This window comes from Nannobrachium achirus (assembly GCF_963921795.1).
Source record: "Nannobrachium achirus genome assembly, chromosome: 3".
Lineage (NCBI taxonomy): Eukaryota > Metazoa > Chordata > Actinopteri > Myctophiformes > Myctophidae > Nannobrachium > Nannobrachium achirus.
In genome coordinates this window covers 64,553,377-64,572,589 of record NC_137812.1, presented here as the reverse complement: position 1 = coordinate 64,572,589, position 19,213 = coordinate 64,553,377, and the positions used below count along the sequence as shown (strand labels likewise).

Sequence of the window (19,213 nt, the reverse complement as noted above, 5' to 3'; positions counted from 1 at the left end):
TTTTTCAATGTGCCACGCTGTGAGCTTGTGTATCTGCTATTTTTCAATAGTTAAAGCATAAAATAATGATACACAATAATGTGTACCCGTTCTGAATGGGTTATATCAGTATGAGAAGATATGAACAATTTCCATCCATCCACCTCCATTGTCCAAGAGCTTGGAATTAAACTAATAGATGTTTCTGTGCTGAACACGCTACTAAGGATTGTGCCCATGCCATCAGCACCAATCTTTAACCACAACATACACGAAAACAATGCAGTCTTTAAGAGCAAACGTAGGGCTGTCACGATTATGACATTTTACATGACGAATTGACGATTAATTGTCACTCAAATAATTGCGATTAACGATTTAATTGTGTTTTTGTCGTTGACAATTACATTTCTGTTTGGCTTTTAGGCTTTGAAGTGGCACATGGTAGATATGACACATAACCTAAATATACAAAGAAATGACTGACATATTTGACAACTTTATACTTAAAAAGAACATTGATAGTGGAAATAGCTGATCTACAAGCTTAGCTCACAACGCGTTGCGATGCAAGCTTGTAGATCTGCCATTTCCACTATTTTTTACTTTAAAAAAAATATATGAACATTTTTCAACATGGAAACGATTATGAAAAATAATCGAGATTATGTCAAATAATTGCGATTAGACGATTATGTAATAATTGTGACAGCCCTAAGCATAAGGAGTCGTGTATGTAAGTAATATGTAATATGACTCACTTTGTTCATGTTGCCACCCTGCTGGGACGCGTTGATGGTGGCATGGGCTCCCATCTGCTGGCCCTGGGTTAGTGTCTCTGCCAGCGCGCTCCCTGCCCCTCCTGTACCTGGTGTCTGTCCCTGGTATTGCATGCCCGCCACCCCAGCTCCTCTGCCTCTCCCGGCCGCAGGTCCCAGGCCGCCGTTCATCACTTGCCCGGGCTGCGGCTGTCCTCCCTGGGCCAATAGTCCTGCGTGGTTCTGGCTGTTGTTCATCATTGCTTGGTTGAAGCCTGCGGTGTTCAGGCCCATAGCTGCTGCGTTGTTGCCATTGTTCTGCCCCGCTACTCCGGTGGGCGTACCCGCTTTCTGCGCCTGGGGGGACGGGTGATTGTTGGGCGAGCCCTGGCCCAGGGGGCTCTTGCCCAGCTGAGGCCCCATGCCGCCGGACTGAGGACTGCCCACGAGGCCGGAGGTGCTGCCCGCTCGGAGGAGCTCCGATAGCTGCTTGTGCTTGGCGGCCGCATCTGGGACGATGGTGCTGCCGCCTGGTCCGCCGGGCCCGGTGCTCCCGTTGGAGGGCATGCCGCCCAACAGACCCAGGTCTCCGCCATTGGGAATGAGCTCGTCTGGCAGGTCGTTCTCCAGATCGTCCCAGGACAGAGAACCCAGATCTATATGAGGAGATGAAGTCACATGGGGTAGGAGGGCAGGAGGAGGGAAAGGGAAATTACCGTTAATGCCAACCAAGGCTGAGATCGTTTAGATAATAATAATAATAATAATACATTTTATTTATAACGCACTTTACATTTGAAGCAAATCTCAAAGTGCTATCAGTCTCCATGATCAGTGGTTCTCAACCTGTGGGTCGGGACCCCCAGGGGGGGCCCCAAATTATTTTGGGGGGTCCCCAGATGATTAACTTAATGTGCAACATTGTTTTCTCACTCAAAAGTAAACAAACCAACATAACGTTTAAGTGTATAGAGGGTATCTGCACATTTCTAAAGTGACAATTTAAGGACTTTAATACCTCTGAAATGACACATTAAACATTGTCCAAATTGTCAAATATTTTGGAGGCAGAAATTGAGAAAATAGCAGATCTACATGCTCATGTTGATCTGCTATTTTCTCAATATAACCGTGCTATACAAAGTGCTCGTCAGGGTGGGGGTCCCCAGTGAAAATGTGATTATTTTGGGGGTCACAGCCTGAAAAGGTTGAGGACCACTGGTTTAGATCAAATAAAAAAATATATACTACTGTACAACAGAAGATTACAAGTAACATTCAGGGGGAATCAAATCATCAGTATGTTTATCCTATTTGACACATCATGTATCTCTTGCTGACACAAAAAAGAACTGTAGTATGTTCACTAATATTCGCACACAAAACTTTGCGACACCATGAGATATCGGTTAGTATATCAAGACTGAGATCAGGAGATATTGGCATGCAACAAAAATAGTCTCCATGATCGCTACATTGTGAAACAATTGCTTTGTGAGCTTGTAGATCGTCTGTGAAACACCAGTGTATGTGTCAGGGCTCGAGACTAACGGCATCCCTACGTCCCAGGGACTTAAATATATGTGTTCGGGACGCAAATGAATCTCCCCTGGGACGCATTCGGGACGTAGAGGATTTTTTTGAGCCAACGGCGCATATCAATGTCACTGCTCAAACCATGGTGTGCAAACTCGCAGCATGAGACTCACAGAAAATGAATAGGCTATGATGTAAACAGAATGTTTAAGAAGTTACCACAGGCAGTGCTGATCATCCTTTTCAGGTACTTAGTTGCTAAAATGCTGCGCAATTTGAAGAGATTAACTAGCAGAATGAGGCAGAGAACAGACTGTCTGGGTTACAACTAGTGGAAAATAGCCGATCTACAAGCTGTGGCTGAGAGATAAATCTTAGCATCCCCGCCCCCTGCTTCGCCTCATAAAGAGTAACGTTATATGATTTGGATTGTGATTATTAATGAAAATGTAAAACGGAACACTGTCAATGCACCAAGCACAGACACATAGCCTACGTTTAGTGAGCAGCACGAGCAGTTGTTTAGATATTGGAGTAGGACACATTGTAATTAAATCAACGGTTTGTTTAACTTTTGTCATCTCTATAAACCTATAGCCTATATTCCCAATTACAAGACGTTATGTCACGTGAATATGTTCGTCTAATCGTCTAATCAACTTCATCACAACCAGCCGTGAGCCGTGCAAGCTGGCATTCATTTTACAAAGTTCCCGTGCCATGTGGCAGCTTATTTTCTCCAGTCCAGTAGTGTCTCAAAACTCTCAAAAACAACCGGTCCACTCATAATAAATAACTCTATTTCGGCAGCAGTTCATCTGAATCGCTTGCTGTGAAGCACAGAGCAGACTGCACGCGTCTGCACTCTCCACTCGATGAAGCGTGGATGGCACTGGTTATACTTCTTTCAGTACGACGGTGTTGTGCGGTTCGGTGAGCATATAGACGATCTAAAAGCCCTCAAAGCCCTGAGGATGCGCGTAGTTGTAGGGTTGTAGATTAGCGTGCAACACGTTCGTACAGACAAAGTACAAACCCAGTTTTACCGTAATTCCTCCAACAGTCGTGCATGATTGGTTCTTTAGTTTACCGTATATGACAATCACACCAGCAAACTGGCTGAGGTAAGATTTTTAGAAGCCACAAATGACAGTATAAAAATAGAAAGGATTGTCAAGCCAATTTCACCAGCAGCAACAACAACAAAAACAACAACAATATAACAACAATAACAATAATAATAAATATTATTATAATAGTAATACTAATAGGCCTGCAATAATTTATTATTATTTTTATTATTTTTTGGGACGGATTACATTCATTGGGGGACGGTTCAATTTGTATTTTGGGACGGTCCCGGGACGTAGGTGAAAAAAGTTAGTCTGGAGCCCTGGTATGTGTATAAATTAGATATAAATGAACGTTTTCAACAATGATGACATACGCAATTTGAGAATGTCACAGTCACACACCATGGTCTTTGTATTTAACACACCTACTTGTGTGTAATGTGATCAGACCTGATGAAAGACCCACACAGGTCGAAACGTTGTTGCTTAAAATAATTTATAAAAACGTTTTCTACTGGGGGCTACAGAACAGTGTGCGGACTCTCAAGGAGAGAGATTCAAGTAACTGATGAATACCAATATGGGCAATAGTTGACGAGTTGAAATGAGCTAGTGGCTTCTTTTTCACATGGTGTCGTGTCCCATATGACAGCCAAGTGAAAAAGGATTACAGATGCGGTGGCATCTCACATAGCACAGGGGTTGACACTAAGGTCTAAGAGGAACTTGCCCATCGGGCAAGTACAGGTCATGTTCTACTTGCCCAAAGGTCAATCATCAGTAAACAAGCAGATAAATGTTATCAACCCATTGTTTGTTTCTAAAGTGCATTTATTACTGGAGGTTCTTCTGTGGCCTACTGGCAACATGTAATATACAAAGTTTGGCACTGATCAGTCCAGCTGTTTGTATGGTTGGGATCTGGAACGGGAGGACCTGGATGCTACATCAAGGAACAGGGATCTGTTCCATCACATTTTGGAACCATTCCTGGAACCAGTGTTATCACACCGTCAAGAGGTGGTACAGTATGTGGACTTCATATCTGCTATACAATTACAATACTGGTGGTCCTCAAACTTTCTTATTTCAAGGGGAACCAAATGGACCCTACACTCTGAGTTAATACAGACCTGTTAAGAGTGCATTTGGAATGGAAGCCCCTATAGGAATCGTTAAAGGGAACTGTTATGGAATGGGATCGTTAAGAAGGAATCGCTAAGGAGACAGAATTGTTAAAATCCTAAAGGGTCCAAACCCTAGCGGTTTGCAAGATTAGCTGCTGACAGACACACACACACACACACACACACACACACACACGGTTAGGGCTGTCACGATTATGACATTTTACATGGCGATTAATTGTCACTCAACTAATGGCAATTAACAATTTAATTGTGTTTTTGTCATTGACAATTACATTACTTTTAGGCTTTGAAGTTGCACAAAAAAATAACACACAATAGCAGATCTACAAGCTCACAACGCGTCGCATCACGACGCGTTGGGAGCTTGTAGATCGGCTATTTCCACTATGTTTTACTTTTTTTAAATATATAAAACTTTTTCAACATGGAAACGATATGATGATTATGTCAAATAATCACGATTATGTCAAATAATTGCGATTAGACGATTATGTAATAATTGTGACAGCCCTAGACACGGTCATACATACATAACACTGCTATCATCTTGCAGAACCACTCCATAAAAATAAGGGTTTCACATTGCAGCTCAGACAAAAAGGGGACTTGACAAACTCGACTGAGTAGAAACTCTGAATACGCAGTAAATCACTGTAACTGTAACCAAATATACCTGTTAAGTCTGACAGGTGTACTTTTACATACAACAGTGTCACTTAGGGCTGGGGCGGGTATGGATTTCTTGGTTATCGCGGTAATAAATCACCGTTTACCGAATCCCATTCCCAACACTTCCAATTATGACATTAATGAGCCAACATGCTCACTCACAATCTGGTGCAGCATCATCAGAGATGCGGCGTGATAAACAAGACACAGTGATAAACGACAGAACTTAAGCCATTTAGGCCTAGAATTATTTAATGCCTTAACCATTGAAAAAATAGCAGATATACAAGCTCACAGCGCGGCACCGAGTGCCACGCTGCGAGCTTGTAGATCTGCTATTTTTGAAAAGTCATGAAAATGTGTGCAAATCTTTGAATATGTGTATTTTTTAAAGTGAACATTTGTAACTCGGTGCCGCGCTGTGAGCTTGTATATCTGCTATTTTTTAATAGTTCAAGCATAAAATAATGCGTAATAATGCGTACCCGTTCTAAATGGGTTAAGATGCCTGACAAACAGTGACAGTAATGAGAGTCAAGCTGCACTTGGGGGAAGAATATTTGTGTCACACCATGGTGAAGTGTGAGCAGCATATTGCCAGCATCCCAGGGACTGATTTAAGCATGAAATGATTAAGACAAAAGCGGCAGGTGTGTGAATATGGACACCGGGAGGGTACATTTTCTGGCACCATACAGCATCCATAAAGCAAAGCAGAGATGGCGGTTTCTTGTTGACAATTAGCACACTAATTAGGCTAATTGGCAAAACATTGAGGGGAAAAGAAACATTACCAAATACATTTGAATAATTCAACACTTTGACATTTACGAGGGCTCAAGACTGCAAGCAAATTGGTTATATGCGAGTTTAGAATTTGATAATGCTAGATCATTTTCTCTAAGTCACACTGGTGCCAGTAAAAATAATACACTGATTCAAATGTGTCAAAAAGAAGCAGACAACTGAATCCTAGACTGTTCGTTCATTCCCCAGTTCATTACAGTAGTAGAAGAGAATAGTGTGGAAGTTACAGTCAAACCCATTGGAGATGAGCTGTGTGTGTGTGTGTGTGTGTGCGTGCGTGCGTGCGTGTCCAACAGACTATGGCAGCCAAAGCAAGGTAAACTTAGCTGTAACTTTTTATACAGCCAGGGCTCGAAATTGCGACCATTTTGGTCGCAAATGCGCCTAAAATGTAATCTGTGCAACCTAAAATTAGAATTTGGAGCACCAGTGCGTCTACAAATAATTCCTGTGATGTGACCAAAACGGACGGTCGAGTGGACCAAAACGAGCGCTCCCTGCCACCGGAGAAAACAGACGTGCGGTCCCCTCTGAACTGCAGTAGATTCTAGATGCTACACAGCAGAGCGATGCGGGTGCATCGCGGATCGGTGGCATTCCAGCACCATTATGTGGCGCGTGTCAGAAAGAAGCTTACTTTATTACAAGTATCTGTAAGTTGAGAAACGATACGATATAGAAAGGAGAGGAAGAGACTATTTCTCCATGTCTGTGAGAGACAGGAGCCTGTGTGAATGAGAAGAGGTGTGCGTGCGCGTGTGAGAGAGAAATGCAACACAAAGTTACTGTATTGGGGCTTGGGGCAAATGATTTTCAATATTCTTAAGAAATGTAGGCTATAATGCCAACACAAAAAGCCTGATCGGTGTGCATTGTCCATATTATAAGTGAGTATGCTCTTCGCAATGTAATGGTATACATCATTCATAAACCATGTTACTTACATGCAATTTTATAGCCAAACCTTTTCACCATTGCACGTTATATAGCTGTTTTTTATTCATTTAAAATCATCGATTTTAGTGCTCCTTCCATTTTTGTTGGTGCTCCTAAATTCTTTCTGGTGCTCCTAGCTTTTTACACTGGTAGCACCAGTGCTACCAAGTAAAAAAGTTAATTTTGAGCGCCGACAGACATTGTTTACACTGGAAAATCCACCCTAACACTGAAATGAGAATCATAGATATGAGAGGGTTGAAGAGTGGGAGAGGTACCAAGGTGATTCAACCACCCATTTTGTTATTATTTTAATTTAATGAAATCACTCGCCCTACCTTTGGAATTGGGCTGTATTTTAAAAACATGGCAGTCATGTGCACATACTGATCTATATCATCAATGAAACCTTCACGAAGCACAAGTCATTTTCAGTAGTGATGCCGCGATACGATATATATATTGCATATCGGCGCGATATGAGCCTAAAAAAACATATATCGGATCATATCGTAATTCAGCTAAAATATCCAATAGAACGCTCCGATACAAGCACTCCATTCCAGGAGTCTGCTCCACCACGGTCACGCACAGCGACCGCAGCAGCAGCACAACAGAGTGAACTCTGAAAGAGAACAAAGCCGGCAGAGTGAGCCGACCCAACAGCAGCTCAGTGCAAAACTTGCAAAAAAGACACGACCACACACTGGCTCCCAAGACCAACAACCAACGTTGCCAGAGACGTTCATGCGGCATAGCTCAGGGGCGGCATAGCTCAGGGGTAGAGAAACCGTTAGTAGAGCACGAAGGGTTCCCGAAGGGTTCCCAGTTCGAATCCGGGCTCCCCCTGAGTTAATGTCGAAGGGTCCTTGGGCAAGACTCTGAACCCCACATTGCTCCCGGTGAGCTGGTTGGTGCCTTGCATGGTTTCCTCCGCCACCGGTGTATGAATGTGTGCGTGAATGGGTGAATGTAATGCACAATCTCTGTAAAGCGATTTGGATAAAAGCGCTATATAAATGCACCATTTACCATTTATTTACCATGCAGAGCTATCGAGTTAGCGTTCGCAGCTAGCTTAGCCACTGGAGTGTGTGTGTGTGTGCGTGCATGTGTGTGTGTGTGTGTGTGTGTGTGTGTGTGTGTGTGTGTGTGTGTGTGTGTGTGTGTGTGTGTGTGTGTGTGTGTGTGTGCGCATGTGTGTGTGTGCGTGCTTCATGTGTAACAGGGGCCACCGGAAGTGTTAGATTTTCCAGCTTAGATTTTACAAAGGAACACAGCTTGGCGAGCGAGCGAGCAGTGATAGTCGCAGACGCACCGCACCCAGGCAGAGAGACCAGAGACGTTTCTGGGCCCATGGGGGCCCTAAGCGTGATTCTGCTATGGGGCCTTCCTGCGGGCGCGAAAAAATATTAGGCCTAATTATTTTTATCATTTTTTAATCCATTTTTTAATGGAAATATTATATAAATGAATAAATAAAAAACGACAACAACAGGCAATGCATTTTTGCTATGTTTGATTTGTTCTTTTCTTATTTAAAAAAAATGAAAACTCCCCCATGGGGTGCTGGAACACCTGCAGCACCCCTAGGCCCCCTTGCCTACCCCTTGGTAGGCATTTCGCCTACCAAAATGTAATTCCTGGCTACGCCCCTGCACTGGCAGAGTCCTGCACAGCAGCCACTGTGCCAAATTCACTTTCACTTTCAGCATGTGGATGCTCGGAAGCAAAGAAGTCACCACCGTTTGATTTGATCATTCCTTAGTCAATTATGAAGGGATTTCAAAAATTAAAACGTCTCCATATTGATTGGGAAGTCTACTTCGCAGAGGGCCTTTGCGATTCGCTAATCGTTTGAAAAGGATTAACCATGCAGCCTTTAGATCGGCGGTGCCCTACGTATACGGCTTGCCGGCACTGAGAGAGACACATGGGGGTCCGTAACACAAGCACTGTTGCCGCGCAGTCTTTCAGAGGAATGCCACGCTGTCATAAATGTTTAGTCTCCATATCCCGTCTCTCTGTGGCTGTGCAGGGCTGAGCTGCTAATGTTGTTAGCATCGCTGCCACTTGTTGACTGAGCACCACTCAGTCTGTCCCCCGATTGTGTGTGCGCGCGTGTGTGTCTGTTTGGAGGAATACACGTTGTCACGTAAACTCACATTAGTTTAGCCTCGGGAACCGGGGACAGGTCCTGACTTCGCGAGTGTGGTCGCAGCAAATATATTTTTTGTAAGACGTTTTTGATCGACTCGGTCGGATTTTGCCTTTTTTTTTTTACTCCAAATGCCAATAAAATCATCTGGGTCGCACGTATTTAATAGGGTCGGTCGCCTACCAGAATCCAAAATATTTTTTTGTTAGGCCTTAGCCACTGGAGTGCGTGTGTGTGCGTGTGTGTGTGTGTGTGTGTGTGTGTGTGTGTGTGTGTGTGTGTGTGTGTGTGTGTGTGTGTGCGCTTCATGTGTAACAGGGGCCAGGGGGCGGAGGAAAAAAAAACGTCATAAGGGAGCAGATTTACAAGTTCTCAACATTGTCATGCTGCAAGGTGTTGTGGGCTTGTAGATCGGCTTTTTTCATAAAGATTGTAAAACTAGTGGAACAATTATAAACAAATACCCTTTTTTAACATTCCAGACGACAAAATCAGAAATAAATAGCACATTTATAAAAGTGTCTGCCCGATATCAGACATCATAGAAAGACTTAAAACGATGTGCTGCATCGTATCGGGCCATATCGGAATCGTATTGAATTAGATGCTTTCGTATCGTATATCGTATGAAAGGTGAAAAATCTATATTCAGGCTATCCCACAACGGAACTTTCCAAGTGTCCTCCTTTGAGCGGAGTGCTGCCAGCTAACTGAGTGCATCTGCTTTGCATTGGGAGAGGACAGAGCAGAGCGGACAGTGCGGGGGTAGTTTCCCCTGGCCTTGCCTTCTGTTGCTGCTGGATGTCTTCATTTAGATTCAAGCGAAGATTCAGCCTTTAATGAGGCCACTTGGCCCACACACACTTCCCTAAGTAAACACAGCCTCGCTTGCTCTGCCTTGCTGCCCCTCCCTGGCATCAGGCAAGCAGGTGCTCCATGTGGAAGAAGCCTGGCTGGGGCCAAGAGGCCATTCATCTTCCTCTGTCCATCTCTCTTCACTCAATCGCCGCCTCTTACCCTCCACCGCCCGGGGGGGACGGGGACTTCTAGCGGCAGCCTGGACTGTTCTTTCACAGTGCATCAGCGTTCATTTTAACCACAGACATTCAAACCGTGGACTTGCAATTATTTATGAATGGGGGACATGCATGCTCTTCAAGACCTTGCCCCAGGCTCCTTGGCTGGGCACCAAAATGCAAAGCAATGTTTTGGTTTGGGTCGACGCCATGCAGGGAGGGGAGACCCCCTTCTCTGGGGGAGACCCATTGAGAGGGGTAATGCTCATCTCACCAAGTAGTATGGGTGGGCGTTATGGAAAAATACAATGTCACAATATTTTCCCAAGCTGTATCACGATACACGATTTTATCACAATTCTTTTCACGTTGGTTTTTATGGTTATTTTTCAAGTTACTTGACAAAAACTAGACTCTCTGGGTTCCTTTTGGGAGGTCTAAATTGAACTTTACAAGTATGTAACTCTTGACAGCATACAAATGAAACCAAATGGACCCTTACGGGTCCATTTGGTTTCATTTGTATACTGTCAAGAGTTAAGCGGCGACCGTGACATTTTAAAGTTTGAAAACTACTGATTTACCAAAATGCAGGTTTAAATTGAATTCTGCAATGAATCTCTGTATTAACAATTAAACAGGATTTTTTTACAAGGCTCCCTCAATTTTATCACGATATATACGATACCTCTGAAAAGGCATATCGTGGAGACATTGTATCGTCTCAACGATAATTATCTGACACCATATCGCCCATCCCTACCAAGTAGCTTGTCATTTGCTCTCCCTCTTCCACTCTCTCGTGACTAGTTTCGCCTGCACTACCCTTATGTACTTTTCTTTATTTCCTCCGAGTTCCCTCCCTATTCCTAACTCATCTTCTCTAGTCACTAGTGTAATGTTCAGTTGGATCCCTGGTGACTTTCTTCCAGGAGTTATGGCTAAAAATAGACTCAGCGGTAGACACTGGTGGCTCTCCGAGCTCCGGCAGCCTCCAGCAGCGGTCCAGACTGTGGCTGTCTGTCATCCTGCCCCAAGGCAGTGTGTCTGGCCTGGGAGGGACAGGTGCAGCAGGCCCACTTGCTGCTCTGCATCTTAGCAAAAGGGGGGCAGCTAACCACTTAGCACCAAAATGTCATCCATCACAGCTCTGTCAAAGGATTCAAGGTATCCAGCAATGGGGAGAAACAGTAGATATGTGAATGCTCTTTTAAAAAATAATAGATATTGAAATGATAAGAATGTATAAAGTATACATTAGGGATGTTAACAATTAACTGTTTAAGAACGAATCACAAGAATGAATCGCTTAGCGTAGTACGCTATGCTTGAAGCTTACTACGCTAGAAGCGTACGTTATCTTCTCATCCATACTACTGGAATCAAGCGATCAACAGACTAATAACTATATTATATTATTTTGCTACAACTTTTTCTTATTTATACCACAATGCCACATTGTGTATATCCTGGCTGTAATAACTCCAGGACAAAGGCTTCTTTACGCTACAGAAGCTACGCTAGAAGCGTAGTAGCCGGAAGTCTCGTGATACGCGAAAATCTCACCTAAGCTCTATGGGAACCGTGTACACAGCCATTTTCTCATCCAGGTCAATATGTGGGGGGCAACAACACGTCGGTTGGTCTCAGGGAACTATAAATATATGATTCATAAAGAACACAAGCCCCATTTTAGCTGTGAGGAGGGGTTGGGAAATCTCGGAAGAGGAGCAACAATGAGAGAAATCCACCAAACCAGGTAGGAACATGTATGAAAAAGTTGGCAGAACCAAATAATGTTTTGAAATAAAATTATGACTTGGCATTGATCAAAGGTGTGTTTTAATTTGGGACTGAGTCAGTCACAAACATTTCACAAACATTTGTCCATTAGAAAAAAGATGCCAGCCACCCATCTGAGAAAACTAATTTTGGCCACTATATGCAACCTTATACTAGGGCTGTCCTCGACTCAGGATTTATGAAGTCGATTGGAGTCGCGGGGGTTAATCCGACGCGTCGACGAATCGTTTTATAGTCTACTTTGTGTTAAAAAAAAAAAAAAAAAAAAAAAAGTGTTGCATTAAATTAAACCACGTCAACATAATACAATAATACATTAAGATGAATTGAATACACGGTGTTTTTGGTGATATCGGTGCGCGAGCACAAATGTTATCTGCATAGCAGTGTACAACCATAGAGTTATAACACACCGTTAAAACAAATAAAACATCTCCGCTGTTTCAACTCTGCCCCGTCTCTCGGCAGCGTGCAGTATAGATGAGACATTCGCGAACGATTCCGCTCTCTTGAACGGCTCTTTTAAATGAACGATGGGATCCAGTCCGCAGTCGCGGGACACAGAGCACTTACAGAGTAATGAGTCAGTGTCGAGAACGTCGACACGTCGATTCCCGGGGCTTAAAACGACGCGTCGATTCGTCGATTTTTAGAGGACAGGCCTACCTTATACGCAACCTTATTCTTTCGGTCATGACCCACACTTCATGACCATAAGTGAGAAGGAACGAAGATTGTTTGGTAGATAGTTTTGCCTTCTGGCTCAACTCTTTTGGTCACAACAGTGCAATTCATTGACTGCAATACCGCTCCAGCTGCTCCGAGTCTTCGTCTGATCTCCTGCTCGTCTTCCCCTTTCTCTCATTCGTGAACAAGACCCTGAGATACTTAAACTCCTTCACCTGGGGCAAAGTCTCAATCTAAAATATGAACCCTTTTTTTTAAGTGTAGCAACGGTGAAAACGAAGCATTCATCATAAAGATAGCAAGTTTATTTCACTCTTATTTTGAATTTCTGACAAATTTCTGACCAAAAGTAAAACGCTCTTATTTTGAAGGCCGACCGTCCAGAAGTCTAATTTTTACCCTTGTTTGACTTACAGACTCAGAGCCTTTGGCACTGGCTTGATGAACATGAACAGCTAAAGTCACGGCAAATCACTGATAGTTCAATAAACTAACGTCACTCCGACAAATGAACAAACGTTCAAGCTTTTCATACAGAAGGCTTTAGGCAGTTTGCTACCTTAAGGAAGGATTTCAGACGAAAACTCGTAATGTATTTTCAATGGCAGGTGAGTGCAGGTCTAGCCCTATGAAGCAGGTAGGAATAATTATGAGCAATCTGACACACGCATGTATTCTTATTGCAAACACAAACACATGTCCCGAGTTGAACTGGCTTTCAACACGTTGACAACTTGACATGCAGAGAAATGGATGCTTAGGCATTGGCTAAAACAATGTTGCTGGCTTTAGCAGTGGCAAAGTGGGGGGGATTTATATTGCCCTTTGTGATATTAATATTCTGCATGTTCATTTTGAGATAACAATACATAAGTTCAGCCCTAGGCCTACCCTGTACATCAAGGTGCCATTAATGGAAGGAGATGAATAAGAGGTAGCTGGCAAGGGCTTGAGACCCAAAACGTAATGACCAACCTTTTTCCATGCAGCTCAGTTACGGTACCGAGCTCCACAATGAGGCTCAACCTGGCAGTCCTTGCCATTTGAGTGTGAAATGGCCAAATAATTTGCACACAGGACAAGGCATAATAATCGGTGCAGATCAGTACAGTAGTAGGCTTGTAGCCTACTTAAGTATTGTACTTACAGTACATTAAGTAGTCTTACTGTACTCTTATTTAATTCTAGCTTTACATTTCTTTTTTGTTCAGCAGCATTGATGTTAATAACTGTTATTGAGATTTACTTAGAGTTACTTTCTGTAAGTTTAAGTCCAGCACTTATGATAGTTTTACAATATTTTAAAGTCAAGGGCTTAATTTGTTATCCTACATGTAATTTAAGAGAGTCACACTCTCATTTCCACATTTATCTATTCACTGGCTTCAGCAACTGATTTAGCCCAAATTCAAGCTGTTTATTAGCGTTTTCTTCACACTTCTGTTTAACTCTACGCCTGCAGTTTTTTCCATTAATGCGCATGCTTAAATGTGCCCGCCAAACATGCATGCGCACATGGGGCGCCTGCTGGCCTAGTGGTCCAGGCACATACCACATACTAGGCTATGATGCCTGCTGGCATCGACGGTTCGATTCCCGATCCGGGCGATCGTTGCCGCATGTCATTCCCCATCTCTCACCGTTTCTCTCAGTCTACTGTCCTGTCAAAATAAACATGCATGCGCACGTTCATACACACATTGTCACGGTTACCGCTATGGGATTTAATCTGCATGCAACGTATATGGGATCTGTGGCCCGGCTAGCCCCATCAGCCACGGATAGCATCATTATATTTTATCATTTTCTTCTTATTTGCAGAGATCTCGCGCACGTGCACGGCGGCACGTGTGCACCTGCCCCATGCAGTGATGTTGTTAGGTTTTCAATGTAATGGGTCCCGGGACCCTCAGGTGGTCATTCAAATGGGTCCCAGAGTTTTTTATGGGTCCAAATAAAATGTTTGAGTGTTGTGAGCTTGTAGATCTGCTATTTTCAAAATGTTTGCCTCTTACTTATATTATTTTACAATTTGGATAATGTTTTTATAGTCTAGTTTGTTGATGACTTTTGATGCAGTAATGGGCTTTTTCTTCTCTTTCTTGAGGTATTAAAAGGTCTTAAATAAGTCCTTAAAGGTTCAGGACACCTCGCCTCTTTATATATTTTATAAGAATTCAGATATGAAAAGAAATTTTGTGACTTCACTGTCGGACCCCCCAAAAAGTCCTTTCAGGACCTCTCTGGGGGTCTCGACCCACAGGTTGACAACAACCCATGCAAGGGGGAATCAACATTTTAGCTTTTCTACTAACAAAAATGTTATGGTTTGATAACCGAGCCAATTATGAAATGGACGCGATGACGGATATGACCGCGAGACGCGACACACACGCATCAACGGTGAAAACAAAAACTCCAGCATTGCTATCTATACTGGAGTTTCCATTTGCCAATAACATTCCCTCATAATATATAGGGTCATGATATAAAAGTTTGTTTCACTTCTCCCGAGTCCCACATTACAGCAGTTATTAGCCTGTCTGCTTACCCTGCTTAGGTGCCACTGCCACTGAGAGTGAATACATATTGGGGGGTTTTGGTTACACACGTTTAGCTGGGTTGCTCATTCCACGATTGCATGATCCTTACAAGTTTTACCTCGTTAAGTTGACTAATCAATAATATTACAATTATAAATTGGCATTGTTGATGGGGAGCACGATTTTCGAGTTTATATTCGAAAAGTAGCCAGCGGAAAAGGCTCTAATGTGAGTCCATTTGGCAGACAACCAGCGCTTGTGGAAGTGGAACACTTTCTCCGAATCACCTGCATGCCTACAATGAGGAGCGATGATTGGGAGGCAAGTGGGCATCACTAGCTGCAGAATCCGACCCACGTCAACTTAATTTGGGAGAAAAAGAAAGGGGTTGGTGGTGTTGTGTGTACTGTTTATAGAGGAATCCACAGAGCTCTGTGGATTTGTAGACTTACATAAAGAAGAGAACAAGGACTTAAGGAGTTCACCCCAAAAATGACTCATGCCATGGAGACTGGAGTTAGAATATTCTTTTGTATTTGTCGCATTCCTAAGACAGATTTGATTATAGTCAATTTACCCCATTGATTCCGAATGCATCCGGAATCAATTGGGTTAAATTCATTGTAATCATTTTTTTGTCTAAGGAATGCACAAAAAACAAAAAATATGATTTAACTCAAATCTCCCAGGTGTGAGTAATCAATAGAAAAAAAGTCATTTTGGGGGTAAACTACTCCTTTAAATTAATGTTCGTGGTTGTAAGTAGTCACAGTGACACTGTCAATCATGGACACCTGACTTAAGATTTATAGGAATATATTTCATGCTTTGCTTTGCACGTGCGAAAGAGGTGCCACGGTTACAACTTAGGGGAAACACTGGCATCTTCCTTGCTAATGAAGATCCCAGTAAGGACCAGGAAAATGTACATTTCAAGCTTTGATAGAAAGTTTATAAAAGACTTTGTATTTTTAAAACTACAACAAATATTCTTCGTCTAACAAAATCATTACATTACATTTTCCAACAATCCTCTTTCCCTTATTCTCTGTAATCAAACTTACACACGGTCTTCAAACAGAAAGAGCAGACAACCGCACAAGGGAACTGCAAATATGGCCATATTAGCCAAGAGATTGGATTCAAATGAGGGTAAACATTAAGCTTAAATTAAACCTCAGAGGCGTGTGTGGCATTTAAAACCACCAATCAGTCCACGCTATGGACTCTGCCGGCAAAAGGCGCAGTCATAAGCGCTTTCTTTGGTAAGGGTGGGCGACACACCCCCTCCATCACCACTCATTTACTCTCCTGCCCCTTCCACTGTTTTTCTCCGGGTTTTTCCTCCTTGCCTGCAGGCACAAACCTAAATGGCTCCATTAGAGGCTGCGTCATGAGCTTGCGTCTGCCTGGTGGGCCATAAATGTGCCATTTAGGCAGCACTGAGGAGCATGCAGCATTCCTTTGACTGACACATGGGGTTGAACTAGCCAACAAAGTTTGACGGCGGCGAGACATTTCTACCAATTATGTAGGAGTTATTTCCTGTTATAAAATTATGGAATCACATTTTATATCAGAGAAAAGCATAAAGTAAGTATTGTGGAATTATCAGAGCTTTCCACAGTATCCAGATCGAGTTAACTACATCACTCAATTATTTGAAAATGCGACATCATGAGCTTGTAGATATGTTATTTTCCGGAGAATAAATAATAATGTAGACATAGAGGGACACAAAAGGGACCAAGTATAGACACCAAAGTACATAGGGTTTACGTGGTTTTAAAAAGTATCCCACAAGTCATCGTCTGAACCTATCCTGCAGCTATTGAAAGCTGCATTTAAAAACGAAATATAGAACCAGTTTACAAATAACTAAAAATGAAATAACATGAACCTGCAATTGGATTACTTTTTACAGCAAGACAAGGGGGCAGAGGAACCCTGCTGTGTAACAGATGGCCTCAATGAGGGAGAGGGAGCTTGATTTTGCCCGCTGTCACACCAACAAAAAGTATCCCCCCATCAACAAACTACTTCAAAAATACACAACACACACGTAATGTAATTAAAGACATAGATCAATTACTTCCCAGTGCCCGTGTACGTAACAGAAACATTTGCTATCATACACCCCAAAATGAGACATGCAACCTAATACAGGGCCCCTCCCTTGCAGAAGGGAAAGGCCAAATGTCAGGGCAAAGGGGTGTTGCACGAGAGGCTCCAAGCATGACCGTTGCCACAGTGAGCTAGCATGCTCTTTGTCTGCAGTAATTTACTGTTGATGATGGTCCACAATGTCGTCCCACCGGACCTGTTCATCACAATTGCCAACTGGGAAGCACTTAAGTTGGGACTATATTAGAACCAGACTGACAGATGTCAGATTTGTCGGGTCTGATGATGCCGATGTCAGATTGTTGAGTCCTAGTAGACCACAGATTACCGATGTTTGGACACATATTTTGTCAAACAAAATAATATAATGATACATATTGTATTATATAAAATAATTTAACTTTTTTTATTTAACCAGCCTCATACAAAACTTAAATGGCAACATTTTCACTTATGCCATGCTCAAATTATGGACATCAGGTTTAAAGTGTTTAGAATATATCTATATATTTTCACTTGTGAAATACTCAAACGTAGGACACCAGGTTGAAAGTGGTTACAAATCACAACACATCGGCTGCATAACTGGCAATATAAAGAAAGTCAAATAATGGCCCGACCCTAGACTATTGTAGGAGGATGTAATTGATCGCTGTACCCCATATACTTCATTATATCATAAATAGCTTAAACAGCTGAACTAAGATCACAACAACATGCGAAGCATTGTAAAAATGTTAACCTAATAATGACATGCCCAAAGCAGGGAGACCAGGTTGATCAAGTTGTGTCCATCAATTTGCAAATGTTTAGTGCAGCAGAGGTTTAACAATGTTTCCATGTCAGAGACCACTAAAATCCTACATTGACTTTCATTAGGCCATAGACACGCATTTCTTTATTTTTATAATTAGGATACAGATAAGATGTTTTGGTTTTAAACTAAATAAAACGCTGATAAATAGTCATACCTGTGATATTAAACCCCTACAAACATTGCAATAATGTCAAGTACATTAGTTAAACTAAACTAAAAGAAAACTCCTGATTTGGCTGAGGCAACCCCTGGAACCTCCTCAAGGACCCCCGGTGGTCCCCCAAACAAAACCCCACCCCGCATTGAAAACCACTGTATTAGTGAACCATTTTATAATATTATGTAAGAGTCGATTTATTTTATTTGCATGATCATCGTTTTATCCATGATGTCAAAGAACACATAAGTGTACAGGGTAGGTTACAGCATGTGAATGACATCAAATTAAGATTAAACTGATCTTTGGGCTCAACACAAAACACAGTTCAGCAATTTATTTTCTTGTATCAAAATGTTTTGGGACCAACTGGCTGACTTAATGGGCTGTCAATATAAATAGAGTATTGACACTACCATCAGCACAATCTGTTATTGTAACAAAGAAATGTTCTTCTTTACTACAGCTAGGATGGATCCTCCTCATTTTATAGGAATACCAGCACCCTGCAAACTCTGGGATTAACCTTTGATAGTTGTGTATGTCTGCATGCACTCAGCACGACGTATACATTTGTAGATGCATGCTAGATCAACTAGACAGTAAAGGAAATCTACAAGTTTAACTGACAAACTGTACAGTTAAAACCAGTAGGCATACACTAGAGTTACCAAATTAGGGTCCCAGACATAGAACTACCATTAAATGGGGGTCCTAATGCATGTCAAAATGGTTGATAATCACCGAGCTGTCACAATCTTCTCTTATGGGGGTCCCTGGCATGCATATCTTTTCAAATGGGGGTCCACGGGCTATTAAGTGTCAATTTGGGGGTCCTTGACGTGAAAAAGTTTGAGAACCACGGTTACAACTGTAAGGTGTGACTGTGCTTGTTGTGGTGTGACAGACAGATCAGTGGTTCTCAAAGCGGATTTCAGGGACTCTCTGAGGTCCTTTATGGGGGTCTAACTTGACCCTGACAGGTCTGTAACTTTGACA

The 19,213-nt window shown here is 42.5% G+C and overlaps 1 protein-coding gene across 4 annotated transcripts in view; it reads right to left on the bottom strand.

Moving 5' to 3' along the window:
* Nucleotides 1-19,213, bottom strand: part of crebbpa (CREB binding lysine acetyltransferase a) — a 72,999-nt gene that overhangs the window by 52,733 nt on the left and 1,053 nt on the right. For all 4 annotated transcript variants that reach the window (XM_080722222.1, XM_080722223.1, XM_080722224.1 and 1 more), the window contains exon 2: nt 741-1,393. In XM_080722222.1, the coding sequence (XP_080578348.1) occupies nt 741-1,393 (653 nt within the window). The remainder of the gene's footprint in view (nt 1-740; nt 1,394-19,213) is intronic.